Here is a 20,774-nt window from a genome sequence, read left to right on the forward strand (position 1 = left end):
AGTGTCTTTTTTGAGCCTTTTATGACCATTTCTACACTTTGGGGCTTTTTCAGGACTTTTATGATTCAGGAGACACCCTGCATGAATTCTTTTAAAATACAAATTCTCTGGCTTATGACTACAAACAATTACAAACTTACCAATGCTAAATGCAAGGGTGTCAGTTCTGTCATTCAAGAACTTATATAAAATCTTGCCATTAGGAGTATTTGGATCATCAGGATCTGCAGCTTTCACTTGAAATACAGGTGAGCCAATGGAAGAGTTCTGGAATGAAATCATATCACAAATTTACGAGAGATTTACAGTCTATGTTTATATATAAAGAAAAGAAACTGTTTTGCCACTACATATATAAGACATGGTTACCTCTGAAATGTATGCCTGCTCGTCAATTTTAGGCCGTATAAATACTGGAACACCATCATTCGAAAAAACGTCTCCAATATGAATTATAAGTGGTACATCTGATGAGAGAGGTGGGTTTCCTTTGTCTTGAGCTCGTACCATAAGTTGGTACGGTTCTGTGCGGCCTTTGCCAGTCAAGGCTTGACGAGTGCTCACGTTTCCAGTCGAATGGTTTATGGAGAACAAACCTGTAATAGCAAAAAAATTTAAAAATCAGTCAGTTAAAAAAATAAAAATTAAGATTATCGGTTTAAGCTTGACAGCTACCTAAACAACAAACAAAATAATTCTCTGTCCTCCCTCATACACCCATGCCTATTTATGAAACGAGAATGGAGCATTAGTTATATTGAGGAGCAGCAGAATTTAATTAAGAGGAGGAAATGGAAGCAGTCTTGAGAAACTATTACGGTAGAGAGCCGCCCACAAGTGAAAATACATTTCACAGCGATAAACTGCACACCGAAACTTACGGTATGTTTCCTAGGAACTTTGTCAACAATACAGATAAAATACATAATCACTCAACCAAAATTTCCACAGCTCTCATTATATTCTATAATGTAAAATCAATTATTATATACCTTTGTGTTGCACCAAAATGCTACATAAATGCAAAAGGACTTTGAGACTCATTTGCACATTTGGCCCTAATATAAACCTATTGGACACCAAATTAATGAATGCTTCTTTCCCGAGTCATAGTCTGCTTGGAAGACACCAACGTTCATGCCATTTCTGGTTTGACCTCTTTGCTTTCACAACATTAGTGTTACTGCCAAATATGACCAAACATTTACTCTTGTTACATGTCAAAGCTCTAGCTCCACACTTCTGAAAAACTAAATGTGGATGTTTCTTCTCCTTAGGAAGAAGTCATAATATATACATGCAGCCTATCCCAACCACTGACTGCGTCTATATCACTTGATCACCACTATCACTGGCAAAAGTGCTTTAATTCATGACATTTTTTTTACATCAATTGTATGTTGTGTGTATGCAGACAAGTCAGTGTGGTGATTATGGGCATTAGAAAGTCTTATATTAAGATTTAGTTTTTGCTATAGACGTATAAAAGTGTCTGTTTAGATCTTTTTAGGTTAGATATCGAATAGTCATTTGCCATCCCCCTGCAACTGTTCCTGGTATTCTAAGCTTCATGAATTAACTAGGACTGTAGACATCACTTGGTACCTCAACCTATAAACTACAGAATGTTTCATTTGCGTTAATTGTTCAGAAAACACATTCTCATAACATCAGCTACATTCAGAAATAAAAGGGCATAATTGGGATAGGGGACCCCCAACCATGATGGCAATGCAGGCTCTAAGATAGAGCATGGAAATCACATGCCAGGTACCTGTGCATTGTAAATAAAGTGTTCTAAAGGCAATCCTAGCTGCCGTGTAAGTCCACTGTAACTTTTTAAATACCATAGGAATGTAGAGCATTTGCATCACCTACACTTTTGATTAGATGCATTATGACGTCAATCACCATGTGGGTGGATTCACTCAGCTGATAATGGTATGAAGGAATAATGCGCCTGGAAAAATGATTTGCTGACTAAAGAAACCTCCAAGCATTTTTATGTGTGTCGATAAAGTTGAAGGATATTTAAGGATATCATGTATGGTTTTCTTTTAACATTTTGTCTTGATTGCCCCGTTTCCATTCAAGGAGGGGAAAAACGATGCAATGTGGGCCACAGGTGTACGTATGTCATGTGGATGTCCTTCAAGGTCATTTAGGTTTCTCATTAATGCATTGGCTTGGGAAACTACTAGTGATAAGGATAGATGGGTTTAAGATTTTAAAAAATAAACAAGTTTTTAAAATGCATACCTAAATGTTAGTAAAGAATTTATTAATAAATGAAGGAAAATTTACTAAAGTTTGGAATTTATTTTCAGAGCTCTTTTATCAATGTTATAAAACAAAACAATTAATAAAACTACACAACTTATTAAAACAGTCAAATACTAATGTTACATTAAAAAATAATTACTTACCACTGGCTTCTCCTTCATTTGAAAAATCAAAACTGACTTCTCCACCTAATCCTTCATCAGGATCTACAGACATCACTGTAACCACGTGAGTGCCAACCGCAACATTCTCTGGTACCACAGCAGAGTACAAATTCTTGTTGAACTGAGGTGCATTGTCATTTACATCAAGCACCTCAACGGTTACCTGTAACAAGAAATTACGATTACTTAAATTTTAATTTCAAAAATTCTATTTACATTTATAATCTAACTATTACAATACCAAACAAGGATTGAAATGCAAAACCAAGTTGTTAAATACTGTGGGCTGCGCGCACGTTCCCGGTGATTTTAAGAAGTTATGCATGGGCGCCACCACGTGTAAGGGCACGTGGACCCGGCTGAGTCTCGCTCTCAGGGCGTGACGTAGCCCAAGTGGGGACGAGTTACCAGCCCTTTCTACCCTATCTATCCAGACCTGGCCCGCTCTACGCGTCGGGCACGCCACACTCCTAGGCTAAGTAGGCTCACTCACCACGTGGTTAAATAAAGTACTCAGGTTTTACTTATACCCAGATTTAATTCCACGAACACGCTTCCCTCTACGCACGTTACACTTTACACGGTTAAAAAGCCTGAGGCACGAATCGACTTAAGTGAATGCATGGTCCACACACGTGGCCATGCTATAAAGTATGCTTATTACACAATGGTTAAAAAACTCGACTGAGACAATTAATTAATTATGCAGCCCGCTGACCGAGAGCTGCCCCGAGGATAACGAACGAAAGAGATTTAGAAAGAATTAACGATACAGAATTACTTGGTCAGTGGTTCACAACGGTTGAGATCCCCGGGGTGCTGGCGCGTCTGCTCTCGGTCGGAGATGAAGATGAACTGGGCGAGAGCTCTGCTCGTCTCGACTAACATGGCGCCTCCGCGCCAACACAATTACCGTTATTACATTCTGTGATTCTGTGCCCCGGCGAAAGTTAAGTAAATTATAGATTAACATTGAAAAATATATAAAGGCTACTGGCAATTTAAAGTTCATTAATATTTACTTAGTTAATGATAATTTATATAAAAACATTCCTACCCTCGTCCAAGTCCGTGCCTATTCGGGTCCGCCCGGGCAACGTCTGTGGTTCTTTCAAGTAACATGATATTTAAATTAAAGGATACATGAGTAACTGCACAAACACTGGGGCAAAAATGAATGAAAACAAAAGGTTTACAATTAACATTAAACTTAGCAAATTAGGGGGTTGCCGCACTGATTCTAAGCGCCCTCTTGCCGGGCTAGACACACACGCACACACGCACGCACGAGCGGGAGGTTTGAATAGAGATGGTGGTTGGGCGGTGTCATATCGGGCTCAAAGGGGCCGCAGGCCCGGACGACGTCAATACATACTGTATCCTAAATATAAAATACATGGTACATATATAAGTTTTGTAAAACAGAGTTGGAATATTTGCAAATCCTAAATTTTAACATAATATATGGTAATAGTTTAGTCAATAATAAACTAAATGTTCCTTATAATGGGTTGTAAGATCCTAGACATAGGAATGAAATGACAAGCACTATTTACAAAAATATATCAATGTGTAATGATGAATGATGATCTCATAAAATTGTAATCTTCAGATTATCTTTAAACAGCAAATGTAACAAACAGTGCTCAAATTTAATAGTAAATCATATTGAACAACATTAAATGCTGGTAAAATCAACATGCAATAGACTTATGGACTTCCTTGAACCTACCAAAACACAACTGCAAACACCAATCATCTTCCTCGGTCACTTTTGTTCTACATTGGCTAACAATGCCACTCCCTAATAATCAAAATTTACACTGACTAAAATTGTGTTCTCTGGTAAAAGTTGGAAACAAATCAGTTTTCAAACAATTCGCATCAGAGGTTGTAACTATTTCTACACGATGGTGGTTGTAGCGTTAAGTTATCTCTACAAAATTTAATGTAAGTTGAAAGCAAAAAAGTTTATTTTTTTGACGTGACAACATCTAATAAATCGATGAACGCCGGCTGCATGCACAGAAAAGTGTCCTGTTACACACATTGTTCCGTTATGCTGTGTCCCGTTACGCTCATTGTACGCTTGCGCCGCATCTATCTCTCTTCCACTCGATTGGAACAACCATCAATTTTACTTTTTCGAAGCACATTAAACTTGAAACACTCCCATTCGTTTCCTACTTTTCCTATCATCGTCCTATCCTTAGCAGAATAACATAGATTGGAAGAAGTTAAATAGCAAATATGTATAAAAGTTATAGTTAAAATAATCTCTTCGTTAAAGTAATAAACATATTTGAATTAATGAGTGCAAATAAAAGTGAATTTATCAATTAAATTGTAGATTTCATTTCACTCCTTCTTTGTATCCATACAAAATAATGATAATTCAATAAAAATGACTCAATTTTATTCATAAAAGTATGCAATCATTTCATCAATGTTTTGTTATGACGTCACGTTAAAGTATCGTCCGTAAACCGACTTTACAGCTAAACCAATTTTAGCTAACATCATGTCAACAAACAGTAGGTAGTAACCAATGACCTAGATGTTTATAGACTGCTTATCACCCTGCTTTCAGCACCATTTCTTGCTCTCGACAGACTTGACAACTACGTCCCGGGCTCAAGAGACAGAGAGCTGTTTTGGCAGCTTGTTGGGCAAAACAAAGCAGTAACAGCATCGGTTCTTATGGGAGGAAGCTTTAAGTTGCTAGTAAATTCCCTTAAAATGTAGGTTATTCACAAAATTTACACTTTTTGCAGGTAATAAATAAAAATGGAAGGAGTGAAACATAATGTTAAAAACAGTATCATAGTAGTGCGATGCGTAAATACACTGTTTAATATGCTTGAAAATTAGCTAAGCTTTCTTCGACCTAACATTTGCGATCAACAAGTAGATTAGTTATTGAATTGACTTTGTTTGTTGCAGGTAGGTAATTTGATACAGTACATGGAATTTAACTTATCACTATATAAACTGCCATGGAATAAGAACTAATTTAAAATTATACGCTTGGATCTGTTATTATTGTAGTCGTATACATGCTATTACGAGTTTTAGTTGTCTTTTTAACTGTTTATATTACAGATTAAATGTAGATTTTAACAGGATAATCTAAATTTTGTAGGAAGATAAAACAAACCTATTGCTAAGCAGGTTTTCATGAGAAAATCACATTGCACCAGTGCAAAACTGAGCAATATGTGTTTGCAATATATAAACATTGCAGCATATATATATACAGAGATAAATAAAGGATTACATAACTTTTTTGTAGCTTGGCACATGCTTGATTTAATCAATGTATGCATATTTTGAGTAAAAATAAAATTGGCATCACAAATTTCTAAACCTTGTGATAATGTTACGTAAGTACAATTATAAATAATTTTAAATTCAAATTTTTTTTAAATTCATAATCTTGAAATTAGAGGTATTAGGAGAATAAAGTACATAATAACTCAAGTGAAAACTTGAGATGGCAGCCGGGACCTCTCTAGGCCGCAATTGATGCTCCTCTTGTGACGACATCAAGCTACCCCCCTTCTCTAAATCACCTGATCCAGGATCCGATCACTGCCAGACCGGATGTAGGCGCTGATAACACAATCCATGGCCTAGAACCTCAGAGATCTCAAATTCCATACGTCGCTCCTTCCCCTCCCGGCGGTACTCCTCATCAAGCCCATCCGACTTCGGACATCATCACGTCTCGTCGGTCACGCTCGGGCCCATGTTGACAAACAACGTGTCACGTGTTTCGACGGTGACGTGACACAAGTGAACCTTCTTCATCGATGCACGAGATGACTTGAGTGTGCGTTTGTAGACGGTGCGGCTACACAAGCCGCAGTGCCAAACCAGCAAGACATTGTCTGCAAGCTGCCAAAGATGGTCCACCAACCACAAGTCGTGTCTAATTCCCCAGGAAGTTGGTAGAGTGTAGCGAGGAGTGGTCTCCGCGACAAGGGCTGAAATGTATATTTCCCAGAGGAGAAAACCCATGGCCGAAAGTCTTCCGACATTACAAGTGCGGTTAATATTTACGGCTTGACTGTGTGTGGCACGGGCCGTGTCACGGCGAAGTGCGGACAGAGCCCAATGCGAAGGATTGCATAGAATTGGAGCGCAAGCCTCCCACTAGCAGTCTATACATCTCTACATCATTGGTAGAAACCCTCCAGGGGTGAAAAACTGGTGGATTCCTGGGGAGGGGGGGAAGGCCCGCGGGATTACGTTTGTTTATCATTTCTATTTCACAGTTATAATTTTGGAAGTACAAGCAAGCCCCCTCAGAAAGGAATTTTCTGATTCTAGTGGGAAGGGGGGGGCAGATCTCCCCACCACGAATCTAAGCACATGATCCTAACTATATGCCAATTAAACAGCTATAGTTGTGTGCACTCTTTTATTTTTCTATTACGAAACTGCACAAATCACACGCACAGTGTCCGTCTTTTCATTTGTCATTTTATTTGTTACTAACTAGCACAACAGCAAAAATATTTGATAACCTTATAATATCAAACTTAAACACCACTAGTACCCATATTAATGTAATGTATAAGAAAATGTATAAGTATAATCTGATTTTAAACCACTCAATATATTTCCACTGGACGTAAGTTTTTACACTAAAAATTAAATACTGTTTACTAAACCTCTCTATGCGTGTACAACAAAATAAATTGCAGAAATATTAGATTTAGTTTGAACTGCATACAGAAGTCTTCAGCAATAAAAACACCTTTAACATTTGTGAAAACTGATAGTAATAATTTGAAAAACTTACCATTACAGTGCTTTTTCGTTGATTAGCTCCTCCTTGAGGTGTGTCAGCCGCAATCACTTGAAACTTGAGTGTTGGCTGCTTTTCTCTATCCAGCTGTACGTTCTTTGCAACCTGAATAACTCCAGTAGCTGCATCAATAGTAAACAAGTTCATGTTTTCACCACTGAGCGAGTAATACACTGTTCCATAGCCAGTTGTATTATCATCTCCGTCTTCGTCACTTGCATGGACAGACAATACCATTTGTGGAAACTGAGCTGATTCTAAAATCTTCACGTCATAGCTCTGTAATCAATAATCATACAATACAGTATCAGGTTTTTGAAATTTTTCCCAAACATGATAGTGTTTTTTTAAAGGCTCTTTACAAGAAATTGCATACCATGACACAGTGGGAGTAAAAAACTAAATAACACATGCCAGAGATGTCTGTTAAAAATCATGCTCATAACTGAACAAACAACTGTTTAAAAATTTAATGAAACAATGGTAAATAAGAATATTTATACCAAAAAATTCACAAAACAATTTACACCAGAAATAAACATTGCATAACTATGCCGAAGATAGTGAAGAAAGATTGCTGATAAAGTAATTATATAATGGACAAGTAAAATTATAAACATCTCATCCTTGTGTACTTTAGAAACTTACACATTTATTGTTTATTTCTTAAGTTTAACAAGTTTTGCTCACTTACTTAATAAAAATATTTTCTTCCCTCTTTCAAAACCATTCAGTCTCATCTTGTTACGTCTCTTCATCTCTATGACCTCGCTGTCGAATAGACGTTAAGGCCACATCACAGATTTTTTTATTTCTCTAGATTTAAATTATTTAGTATGTGCATACAGTAAAAAAATTGTTGTGCTTTTACAAAAAGTGTTGGGACCTAGTTCCTTTCGGAAAATTTTTTTGTATTGCTACAAGCTTAACATTTTAAATTTTAGCACACACTCCAGTAGAATATATAGAATTCATTTTTCAATTCTACAAACAATTCTAGAAAAAAACTGTTTGACGATCACGGAAAATGGAAATCTCATAAATAATTTTAAAATGGACAAAATTTTGCTTTTCTACGACAAAAAATTGTTTTGGCATCTAGTTACCAAATAAAAAACTCTGAACAAATTACTTTGATCATGTGTGATCTCGCAATTTGAAAATTTTGCTCATTCGGAAATACTCAAAAGCATAACCATCCCTACGTGTACTGAAAGTTGTATTTTATACTGTTTAACATAAAAAAATCATTTTATATTGAAACAATTTAACAATGTGTGTTTGTATTGCTTTAGGGTTACAGCCATATAATAATACGTTTTACTATTTAAAAAAAAATTGCAGGAGACATTTTTTTTTTGGTAACTATATCTGAATCACAATTTTCTTGAAGAAAATACATAAATATACATGGTACAAGCAAGCTTATGTTTGTCTATTTCTTTTTCATCTAAATTACAATTGCAGTTAATCAGTTTTCTGCGCTGGCAATAAATATACGGTTTGTTAAAAATTTACTTGGACTACGATAAAAATTAAATCTCTTTCTTCAGCATCTGTCTTTCTTGCAGTCAAGCTTTTACTACATAGTTTTTTTTTCTTCTAATTTTTCTCCAAAAACAGCCGTACAATCATTTTTAAAATAATAAATATTTTTTTTCAAAAGTAACACATTTAAGGCAGTTTAGACTGCACACTAACATCCTTAGTACTTCATAAACGTAAAATTTTATATTTTTCATCTTTACTGTAAAATCAGTGTAACATAATTTGTTTGTGTTAGTTTCCTTAGCCTTTTTTCTTCAGGTGCATGATTGAGTTTCCCTGCACAATATTAATTTCATATTTCGGAATGAGATTTTTTGAAAATTTTCCACGAGGTTGTGAGTGAGCAGTAATAAAGCATACTTACTTGTTGAACTGGCTCAAGTACTTATAATTTTTGCTGTATCTCTAGGTAAAAAGGAGTGCTATTTCACCTTTATAATTAATTGTCATTTAGGATTAGGAAGTACCTGTATTTTTAGTGTTGTTCATTTGAATTCCGTACAGTGGTGATATCATGCTGAAATTGCAGTGGAGTCGTCAATGCAAGGCTAACGACTCCTTGTCAAGTAAGTGATCGCGTGCCCTCAGTTCCAGGAAATACAGCAGGTAGTCCCACCAAAGAAGATGTGTTTGGGAGAGGGCAAGAGTGAAGGCATTAGTAGGGGTAGGCATTTTTCGCGAATAAATCTAAACGCCTATCAGACCGCAAAATGTTATACTCACACCAGCGGTTTCTTCCTTGCTGATCGGCGGACGTCTGCGAGAGAAGTCGTTGCGTTATTCGACCGAGCCACTCAGGACGTGTTTGCTTCCACACTGAGTCACTGTGTTTGGTGTTGAAAGAACCGACATGTTCCTAAAAGTAACTCACCAAATCACGAGACACAGATGATGCTACAGTGTTTTAACTTTCAGCTAGTCTCGGAATCTTTTCGCGAAATATGAATGCCCCTAGTCATTAGTGACAGTACAGTCGCGGATAGAACATTGTAGCCAGGCAAATATCAGACTTGCTGGCAAATAATATGGCCTTAATCCTACTCATTCATCATTGCTCAACATTGGTTGTCATTGCAAATTTTTTTTAAAAAGTGTGTAATTTAAGTTAGTAATTCTACACGATAAAACCAAATAATCTTACCTCTTGCTTGAATTTTGGACTGTGGTCATTGATGTTTTGTACTTCAACAACAACATTGGCAACACTTGTTCGAACACCATCATCAGCAAATGCTCTAACTTGAAAACTGAGAACCTGAAAAAAGTAATAAGAGCATAAAATACAAGAATTACATGAGAAACAATTTGTTCCGTATAGGAGTGTAGGTTAGTAAATTGTAATTATTCTGAAATTAACTTCCCTAAATTTACATTCAGAATCATGCCAACAAGAGTTACGGAGCAGGACGGGACCCTAATTCTCTCTTTGGTGGAAAAGATTATATCTCCCCTTCTAATTTTTCCAATCTCACTTTAAAACAACTATTTCTTAATAATTCTCAAAACTTATTGGTCAGTATTACTGAAAATACCGCGTTTCATCACATAAACATCGCACATTTTGTACTAAAATCAAGTTTGAAAAGCAGGGGTGCGATTTTTATGCGAAAAAATTCTTTTTTTTGTTAGGTAAAGTTATTCATTAAAACAAAACCTATTGATAGAAACTACGCTTATTTAAAAAGAAGAGTATACAAAAGCATGCCAAACAATTTAAATTAATAAGTCAAAAAAAAAAAAAAAACATTTGTTCAACTTTACATAGAAAAATGGCACGAACGTGAGCGGGAACTGACATGTAACTAACATTGTAGTACACAGTTACCACAATAGAGTACAGGCTCTCAAATTTAGTTAACTCGGCACAAGATAAGAGTGGGCGCGTTGCATGCAATCGGCGAGCTATTGATATTGATATTCGACTATGTGCACGTGCTCTAAATGGGAATCAACATAACCAAACATGAATGATGCCAACTAGCGCTGGCTTTTTTTTATATGCGCTATACAGCTGCGACAAAGACGAACAGATAAAGGTCAAAACGTTTAAAAACGTCTTTAAAGGAAAATTTACACATCAGACAACTTCTTTGTATTTCTGTTAATTAAATAGGTAAGCTGTAATATCTGAATGAATATTAGATTTCAACTTTAAAATACATTGTTTTGTACAGGAAAACTACCTACACAAAGCGCTCGGAATCTAACAGCTGGACCGAAAACATCATGCGACATTTATGTGAGAACTTTTTTTTTCTCCAAATTTTGACGCCCTAAACTAACGGTGCGACAGTTACACGATAAAACATGGTATGTTGATTTATGCTATGAAATTGTATAAAATAGTAAAATTAGTGTTTAAATAAGTTCATGTAACATTGTAATTTAACTGATAATTTAAATTTTAAATGAACAAAAACAAATCTCATAAAAATTTTTAAAATATAAGCATTTTTCTATCTCTGCCTCCTCTCTGGTCTGGTTTACTGCTGTACTGTGCATGTACGGGATTGGTTCTCACTCGTGCCTTAAGGGGCCCGCCTCGTCAGGGGTGTATGTGTGTTAGTGAGGCGGGATGATAAGCGCGCAACTAGCTGGTGCTTCTAGCGCGGTGTCTCCTCTGGACTGGCGCGCAGTCTTCTCGTCGTCACAGGATAACTGTGAAGTTTGAGCAGTGACCATAACATTATATGGCATAGAAATGAAGGTAAAGGGGTAATACAAGTTCCTTAAGCCCTTTCAAGAATCTATTTGTTTCACGCCTAAAAATTACTCTGAAAACATGCCTTTAAGCCATTTTAACTCTTCTAAAAATACAATTTAGAAACTTTATCTGAAATCAAAAGAACTTTTCAGCCCTCAGCGATTTCTTGCATGCGTTTTGTAAACAGACCCCACTCGGATGTCTTGAGTAGTTTTGAAATTGCATTGTTATTCCTAAAGCTCTGCGCACCGTGTGTGTGCCCGGGTAGACGGGGCCCTTAAGGTCCAGACTGTGTTTAATTCTGCAAATCTAATCTTTTGAATATTAGCCTTCAGCAACAGTGTAGTTATGGCCAACATTTAGCAAGTACCTGTATGTTGTATGACATAACTGTGGTGGGCTATACCATGAAGTGGGTTAATCATTACTTATGGCGTAAAATATATTTCTAAATTCATTTCAGTGTCATACCATACAAAATTTATCTGGATTTAATTTCTTTACTTTGTATGTAAACATTAATATTGAATTATTGAGGTCATTTATTCTGCAATGGTTACTTCTGAGGATTCACATCTGCTAGGGTGTATTACATTTGCCCGTTTGTGATTTGAGCATTAAATAAGCTCGCTAAATTCAGTTGCTTTTACTGTCAGTTCCCTTGTGTTTCAGGCGTTCACAGTCCTGAGTTTACTGTGTCTCATTTTTATTATTGCTTTAATGTAATTATTTTTTACTGCAGTCTGTAATTTGTAATTATTTAGAAAGAATTTTGTATGAATGCTGCTTTGTTGACTTAGGCAGGCGTGTAGTGAAGGAATGACTTGTGCAAGTCAAGGTTACACACACACACACACAAACACATGAGCATTACACTAGCCTGTTCTCAGAGACAAATGTTGCTGATAACTGAATTTCTTTGTTGTAAATTTGATGAATGTTTTTTTGCTGTATGTGAATTTGTAATTGCATTAATTATTGCTCTCTTAAAGTTTGCCAGAGGGCATGACTAAATTGTGCAAGCATCTTATCCATGCTTTGTGTCAGTAAGCCTTTTGCTCGGTGTTGGTCGCAGAGAATTAAGTGTGGAATGAACAGGGAAACACTTGCTATTTATTTTCTGCCTTAAATTACTGTTTACTACTTGCACTCTTCTCTTGTTCACTTAGGGTAAGTTAGGTACCATATTTACTTGAATATAAGGCGAAGATTTATACCAAAATTGTTGAAACTAAATATGAAGGTAGCATTATCTTCATCTGGGAACAGCTTATTTGAAAAACTACAGCCGTCACTTAGGCCACTCTAGTCCCGGGCTTCCTGAACGTCTGCACAGGTGTGACGGATGAGAGAATGTGAGATAAGAGATGGGATTAAAATGGAGTTTGTTCCTTTCACTTCTCCTCACGCTGGCTGCTGGCGAAGGAATCCCCTGCCATTCACTTTCTCCCTCCCAGGTGACCATGGCATTCTTTGCTCTCTGGACCACTTTTGAACTACACTCATAAAAAACTATTTTTTTCTTCTAATTGTAGCTTGGTATTTTAAAAGAGGCCACTCTACTGACGAAAGTGGCACCAGTAAAGGTTTAGTAAATATGGAATAAATTTACTAATTTAAATTATTTTCAAGTGCTATGTACTTTAATTGAATTTTCCAATACATAAAGTCTTTTTCATAAAATCATAAAGTTTGGGGTCAAATTATATTCAGAGTCGCGTTATTTTCGGGTAAATACGGTTCTTGATACGTGCAGTGTTTGAAATGCGTTCAGTACTACATAAAAAAATTAAAATTTTCTTTCAATTAATACAAAATGTATATTATGATACATATTTATTTACAGAAATTACATCACCCATAAGCATATAACAATTAAACTGACAGTTGGTTTACCTATTGTCAAACAAAGGCTCCCCTGATCCTACACAATTTAGGCATGTTTGAGAAGTGTGTTTGAGGATAGGAGAAAGAAGTTGATAGTTAATTTTACATTTTATTTAGAGTTTCTTCAATAATTTCATCCTCTGAACATTCTGCGGTCAAAATCAATACTGATAATCTGGCATTTACTGTGCAAAAAACATCAGGATAAGTAGCAGCAGTAAACTTTGAAAATGCAAGAGAAATCAAAAAATATTTCAGTCAGTCATATGAGGGTATTCTAAAGTTTTGAAAATTTAGTTTGTACCTTGCAAAACTCCTTCAAATGTATAAAAATTATAATTTACATCCTTGAGCCAGCAAAAGAAGATAAACATAACTAACAAAAAATTATAATAAATGGTTATTTATATTTATTGCTTATATTTAGTTGTATTAAATTTAAGAATTTTGTTATATATATATATATATTTTTTAATTCAACAAGTGCTTCAAGTATTGATGCACTATGGTCACTGAAGTAAAATTTTTTCTGGTTAATTTGGTATTGATAACAATAACTAAAATATATATATTAAAAAAACTTACTCTCTGTTGTAACTTTTCAAAATCCAGTTTCTTGTTCAATATTATATCACCAGTCTGTTCAGCTATGTTAAAGAAGTCTTCACTCTCTCTTTTTGTTTCATGTTTTAGTTTCTCATATCTTTTGATCAGTTTGTTATTTGTTGGATCTTTAGCGGTAAGACGAAACAAAACTGTTCCAACCGGTTGTTCTTCAGGAATTTTTAGTTTTACAATGTTATTTTTACCAGACCAGCCATGTAAGGTAAACACTGGATTACTATCACTATATGCCTGAATATAAATGGTTACTTCCACTTTAGCAGTTTGCAGATCAATATTTTCCTTGGCATTCAGGTCTTTTGCTTGGACTGTAAATATTACCACTGCTGCCGCATGATGATCTAAAGGTTGTGCAACCGAAATTTCTCCAGTGGATGAATTTATTTTGAACCAGTCCTTATAAACTGTGTTAGATTTCAGGGGCAAACCTGTTCTATCAGTTGCTCTTATTGGTTCTATAATAGAATACTTTATAGCCGCATCTGCATCTGGATCAAAAGCTGTTACATTCATAACTGATTCACCTGAAACAGACAGAGCACAAAAATAAAACATGTATCAATAAATTAAAATAGTTAAACCGTAATTCATCTCCAAATTGTTTTATAAAAAATGTTTCAGTCATAATAATGAAATAAAAATTCATCATTACTAATTATTACAATTTTTTATTGCATCCCCCCCCCCAAACCCATAAGAAACCTATCATTCCCACCAACCAAAATAAAGAATTTTAAAGCAAACAGTGTACGCTCCTGACAATAAAAAGATGTATTGACTATTTTTAATAATGGAAACATGTAAACATTTTAAGTTTCATTCCTTTAAAAATTATTACCAAGTAACACCATAGACTTACCTAGTTCTGTTTGTTCTGATAAGTAATTAGTGTATATAGAAAGGCTCCTGACAATAAAAAGATGTATTGACTATTTTTAATAATGGAAACATGTAAACATTTTAAGTTTCATTCCTTTAAAAATTATTACCTAGTAACACCTTAGACTTACCTATTTCTGTTTGTTCTGATAAGTAATGAGTGTATATAGAAAGGTCATTATTTGGGAAAACAGGAGGCTTGTTGTTGACATCCAAAATTTCCACTACAACTGTAGCAGTTGCGGTCTCACGAATTGGAGTGCCAGCATCCACTGCGTGAACCACAATGTCGTAATGTGATCCCTCTTCATAGTCCAGGTGAGCATATGGAGACACTTTGATTTTACCTAACCTGAAACAATTGTTTGGTAGCTAAACAAAGTTTACAAAAGTAATGCATGCTATAAAACTACAATTTTATTTTTATTTTAGTAGCTCATTTAAAAAACTTTACATCTCAAAGACAGCAAGGTCATCAGAGACGAAAACATGAAACAAATTATGGATGTAAGGAAGAAATCAGCCATGTCTAATAAGGACCATCCTGACATTGGCATGGCCTTCAGAAACAATCTAAAACCAATAACTGGATAGTTTTATCAGGATTCAAACCCAAGTTGTCGAAAATATAAGCCCAGTGTTTTACCATGTGCTTCAATTGGTGATTTTACACAGTAAACTGGTAAACACTGTCGTTGAAATACTTGCTTTACCAACAGTAAAAGACATATATTACGCTGATAAAACCAATTATATTGTAACAAGAAGGATATGGTAATGTGTCAGAAAATTCAAACATAAACATTAAACAACTAATGACTGACAAGGAGGGAGAATGGTATTAATGTACCGTGTTTTATTGCATAATCGTCGCACATTTTATACTAAAATCAAGTTTGAAAAGTAGAGGTGTGATTTTTATGAGAAAAAAAAATTATTTTGTTAGGTAAAGTTATTCATAAAAACAAAACCCATTCATGGAAAGTATGTTTTTTAAAAAAGTTGAGTATACAAGGGCACGTTAAACAATTTAAATTAATAAGTTATGCAACAAAAACCTTTCTTCAACTTTAAATAGAAAAACATAATCTGTGACCCAAATGCGAGCCTGAACTAACACATAACTACTTATCACGAAAGAGTGTGGGCCATCAAATGTAGTTAATTCAGCACTCGACAGAGAGCGCGCGTTGCATGCAATCGGCTAGATATTGGTATTCAACTACGTGTACACGCACTATACGGGAAGCAACATAACCAAACATGAATGATGTCAACTAGAGCTGGCTACATTTTTATAAGCAGTACACCGTGGCGACACAGATAAACAGATAAAGGTTATAACATTTAAAAACATGTTTAAAAGCAAATTTACAGATCAGACAACTTCGTATTTCCATTAATTTAATAAGTAAGTGGTAATGTCCGAACAGATATTAAATTTCTACTTTAAAATACATTGTTTTATAAGAAAAAAATAACTAGACAAAGTGCTCGGAATCTAATATCGAGACCAAAAACTTCATGCGACGTTTACACGAGAGGTTTTTTTATCAAAATTTTGACACCCTAAAATATTGGTGCGACGATTATGCGCGTGCGACGATTATGTGATAAAACAGGGTATCTACTTCCCAATGTATGTATTCAGTGCACCATTTGCAATATAGTAATGCACTAATGCAGAAAAAGTACAACCAAGACCAAAGTGCCACAATAGTATGTTTTTCTTCCAGTTGTATTTGGCCAAAGAATACAGTTGAGAGATACAATCCTTAGAACAGAAATGTTATTGTAATAATACAAAAGGATGTGAATATAGGCTTTCAATGTTGCACTTATAGTCTTAGACATAGAGCACTATTCATAAAAATGCAGTAACCGGTTATAGAGATTTTCCACACAACAGTGTTCAGCAAGCTTATAAATTTGATACTTTTGGTGTATGAGCAAGTATTGTATAGTTTGGAAGCCAGAGAATTAAAATTTTTCATACAATCAATGGATAGGGACATGCAAATTTCGCATTTACGATAAAACGAATTTTTACGCGAAATTCGTAAGTTTAACACGAATAACCTCACTTTTACATAATTTCTGATACCGCGAATTTTTTTTGCGAAATACGTTTGTTTACCAAGAATAACCACACTTTCCCGCCATTTGGTAACTTAAAAAAAGTAAATAAATAGCCGTTGTCACCACTGATAACACCATCAACGTAAAGACTACACTTGCCAATGTTTACGTTTCATTATTTATTTGATACGACGCGTTCTTGGCGAACTGCACTCGTGCACTAAACGCTCATGTCTCGAAGGCACGTTTACAGAGTCAAAGAGTAATGTACGGCCATTTTGTTGGATATTTTGTGCGTTACAGCGCTTGTGTCGCGAAGCAAATTATAAATTACGCACAACTGTTCATCTTGCATGTACTATGGACTGTGCAAACTGTTTTCATTTTGTTCTCTTAAAGTAAACAAACTTAACAATTACGTTTTATGTTTAAGAATGATAATTTTTGTTTAAAAATGTTGTATACAGTGCAACTATTTTATAAAAACTGTAGTTTGTGATAGAAAACGTCTTAATATTTCTCAGCATAGGTTTGAAAGTGTAAAATATGCCGAAACCTCAAGCAATCACCAAACTTTGTGAGCGCGAATTTCGTGATAGTGGATTATATGCGAGGGTAAATACGTAGTTGAGCGATATGTGTTAAAAAAAATTTTTAAATCCGAAAATACTTTAATAACGAGGCTAGAAGACAGGAGCTAGCCAAATGCTCATATTTTGCATAGTGAGCTTACCAAGGTGCAGCGCAACTTTGGAAACATGGAGTGCATTTTTTTGACGAAACAAAACAAGTTTTGGACCACATGAACACCACAAAATCAGCTGCTGTGAAAATAAGTGTAGTGCAAGTGTCTACAAAATCTCTGGTGAAGCTTACCAGCTTGATGGCTACAGATCTAAGCAGACTTGACTTTTAAACACTGACTGTCTTTAATCCAAAAAATATTTTGATTACGGACATGAGCCCTATTTTGCTTGCTAAGTTGTGTAAAGTTTCTACTCTGAAAGAAATGGACCGCCAGGAGCTGATCACCAGTTTTGGAGAGTTAAAACAGATAGTTGAGAAACAAATGAAGGAAAGCAGTGTGGATGTAGTGAAGGCACTTCAAGTTTTAAAACTTTCACAACCTGAATTTTCTGACAAGTGCCTGGAAGCAGTGTGGATGTTGTGTGCATACGTTGATTCGGAACGCTTCTCGTTACAATACAATAATGTTCTCACTGAAAAGAGAACTAATTTGAAACTAGAAAATTGAGCTACAATGGCTATTTTTTCATTTGAAAGTTAAATGTTGTGTCAAAGTACTTTGGTTCTGAAATTATTGGGTTGACTTAATTTAGAATCTGAGTTCTTAAACTTGTGTCTTTTTAACCTATATTTGTGTAATTTTAATTTATAATGTTTCAATTGATAGTGCAATTATATTACAATGTTCTCTTCATATTTCTTACACTTGAAATTGTAAAAATAAAAAAATAATAACCCCACTTTTAGGTAAAAATAACACCGATTTTAAGGGAAAATAACACCACTTTTCATCACAAAATAAACACACCTTTTGCATGTCTCTATCAATGGACATAAAAAGAACCAGGCCGGCCTAGTGCTTTATCCGAGCCAAGGGCAAAAATATGCATATAGGCTCACCATTTCATTTTAATGTGGAAATCTGCAAACCACTCTAAAAAAACGATATAAACAGTAGGCTATGGATCAGTTGTGTCAAACTTGTTTGGAAGCCTGCCTCATTTATACTGAAATATACATATACAAAATAAATTTTTCATGTTCATACTATGATCAATCAAATAGAATCTTTACAGAGTACAGGAAAATACAGCAGAATAATTTAACTTATTCTGTTCATAATTCAGTTTCCTACGTCTAAGTAGTTCAAGCAAAACAGGAATTGAATTTTTTAAATGTGTATATTATAGATTTTTGGCATAAAAAATTACTAAGCCTGTTGCCTGCATATCGTGTTGGTCCGAAAACGGTATACCAACACTTAAAATGATCTACGACTCAAATAAGTTTGACACCACTATTATCACTCTTAACACTGGTCCTTTGCACTGAGTACTTGTAAGGACTGTCTTTTCTAGTTCTTGGTCGAATTACTGCAGGTCAATGGGGAATAATTTGTGATAACATTTGAAATGCCAGTGAGTAGTTTAACTGATAGAACCCTGAAAGCTTATTACATTATTTTATTTGTCCATGTTGGCTTAGTGTCATAAATGAAAATTAATGAACATTTAGCTATGCTGTAACTTAACTACATGCATAGTAGTTTAAAATTAGTTGATACTTCAACGAAACACATACTTTACAACAATTATTTTAAGTATTTTTTTTTACTTTTCAGATCTTATTTATAATTGATCCCATGGCAGTTTGCCCATGTAAAAGTACAAGGTGGGCCTGCTGAAAACAGTCATTTTTCTTTAGCCACAATATTTTTGTTTGTCTTAACATAAACCGGTCCAGTTATTTAAAGTGAACAGAAGTGATTTAGGTGAATTAGTAAAAAATGTACACTCTGCGTACTTGCGGTCTATGAGGAAGTTATCCTTAGCTCCACCAGCAATGAAATATTCCAACAAAGAGTCTTGGCCGTCAGGATCGGTGGCAACCACCGTTATCACCTCAGAGCCAGGTTTGACGTTCTCTTTCACTGACGCCATGTACAGAGACGGCTTGCTGGCAGCATCTTCTTTGCCACGAAACACTGGCCTCTGGTTGCCAGGAACTCCCACCCGTATCAAAACCTGGACATCGGAATGCAGAGGTGGAATACCTAAAATTGTGTTCACAACATTACTTCATAATGTTTCATGCCAACTTGCTCTACTTCAAAAAAATAAACAAAAAGTAAAATATAACACACATGTAATTGAGCAGCAAAGTATGTTTTAAAGATAACTCAGTAACAAGGTGAATGGTGACGAAGTAGAATAAACGAAGGAGCTGATGACTGACGTAATTTCAGTGGTTACCAACCTTTACAGTAGATGTTAACACACTACCTTCTGTGAAAAATGCATTGCACTGCACGCCTGTAAACTGCGTAGATTGCTCGTCGAAGTACAGAATATCGAAGAAAATGTTTTAAGATTAGGATATCTGCGATTCGGGAAACGTATCTGGCATTTCACACAAGCAGAAAACTATATTTCTATCAAAGATGCCACACACAATAATCATATCCCCGTACTTGCCATTTGTAATATTAACTGCATCTTGATCAAACGAACCAAAATTTACACTGCACATCTGCTTATTCCCTACACCAAATACCACCGGTGAATGATACAAGCATTTTCACTTCACATTGGTGAAATTTTGCACATAATCTTAATCCATGCATGTAGCGACTACCTCCCATGTTGACACAACAATTTTTACAACAAATAACGAAATTGTTTGTTCCACTTAATCACCATTCACCTTGTAATATATATAAAAGTACTCTTTGCTTTTGTAGCTACACTTCAAACATGAACATTATTAGCCTCTTGCCATATCAGATAAAGGTCAGTAAAAAAAATTAATGTACAAGCAAGGCTATAAGACTGCATAACCTGAGGAACAGACATGGTTCATGTTAAAAAATTAACAAAACTAGATGGTGATTAGCAACAGTGATCCAAGTGCCAAAATCTGAACTGAGATAATAAAACATTTACAAATGCCTTCATCATTAAATCTGTTAAAGTAATTATGCACACTATACTAACCACTGAAACCTTTAACTTGCGGGAAGTACAGAAGATGCAAGCTTGACATTTAT

The 20,774-nt window shown here is 35.2% G+C and overlaps 1 protein-coding gene across 2 annotated transcripts in view; it reads right to left on the reverse strand.

Annotated features, from left to right (window-relative positions):
- LOC134529784 (cadherin-23) overlaps nt 1-20,774 on the reverse strand; it is an 82,979-nt gene that overhangs the window by 22,193 nt on the left and 40,012 nt on the right. The window contains exons 11-18 of one of the 2 annotated variants that reach the window (XM_063364228.1): nt 19,532-19,781; nt 15,034-15,254; nt 13,985-14,547; nt 9,950-10,063; nt 7,255-7,539; nt 2,427-2,610; nt 370-596; nt 141-267 (exon numbers count right to left, since the gene is read on the reverse strand). In XM_063364228.1, the coding sequence (XP_063220298.1) occupies nt 141-267; nt 370-596; nt 2,427-2,610; nt 7,255-7,539; nt 9,950-10,063; nt 13,985-14,547; nt 15,034-15,254; nt 19,532-19,781 (1,971 nt within the window). The remainder of the gene's footprint in view (nt 1-140; nt 268-369; nt 597-2,426; nt 2,611-7,254; nt 7,540-9,949; nt 10,064-13,984; nt 14,548-15,033; nt 15,255-19,531; nt 19,782-20,774) is intronic. The other variant, XM_063364229.1, reaches the window with a different exon arrangement.

The sequence above is a fragment of the Bacillus rossius genome, chromosome 2 (genome assembly GCF_032445375.1).
Source record: "Bacillus rossius redtenbacheri isolate Brsri chromosome 2, Brsri_v3, whole genome shotgun sequence".
Lineage (NCBI taxonomy): Eukaryota > Metazoa > Arthropoda > Insecta > Phasmatodea > Bacillidae > Bacillus > Bacillus rossius.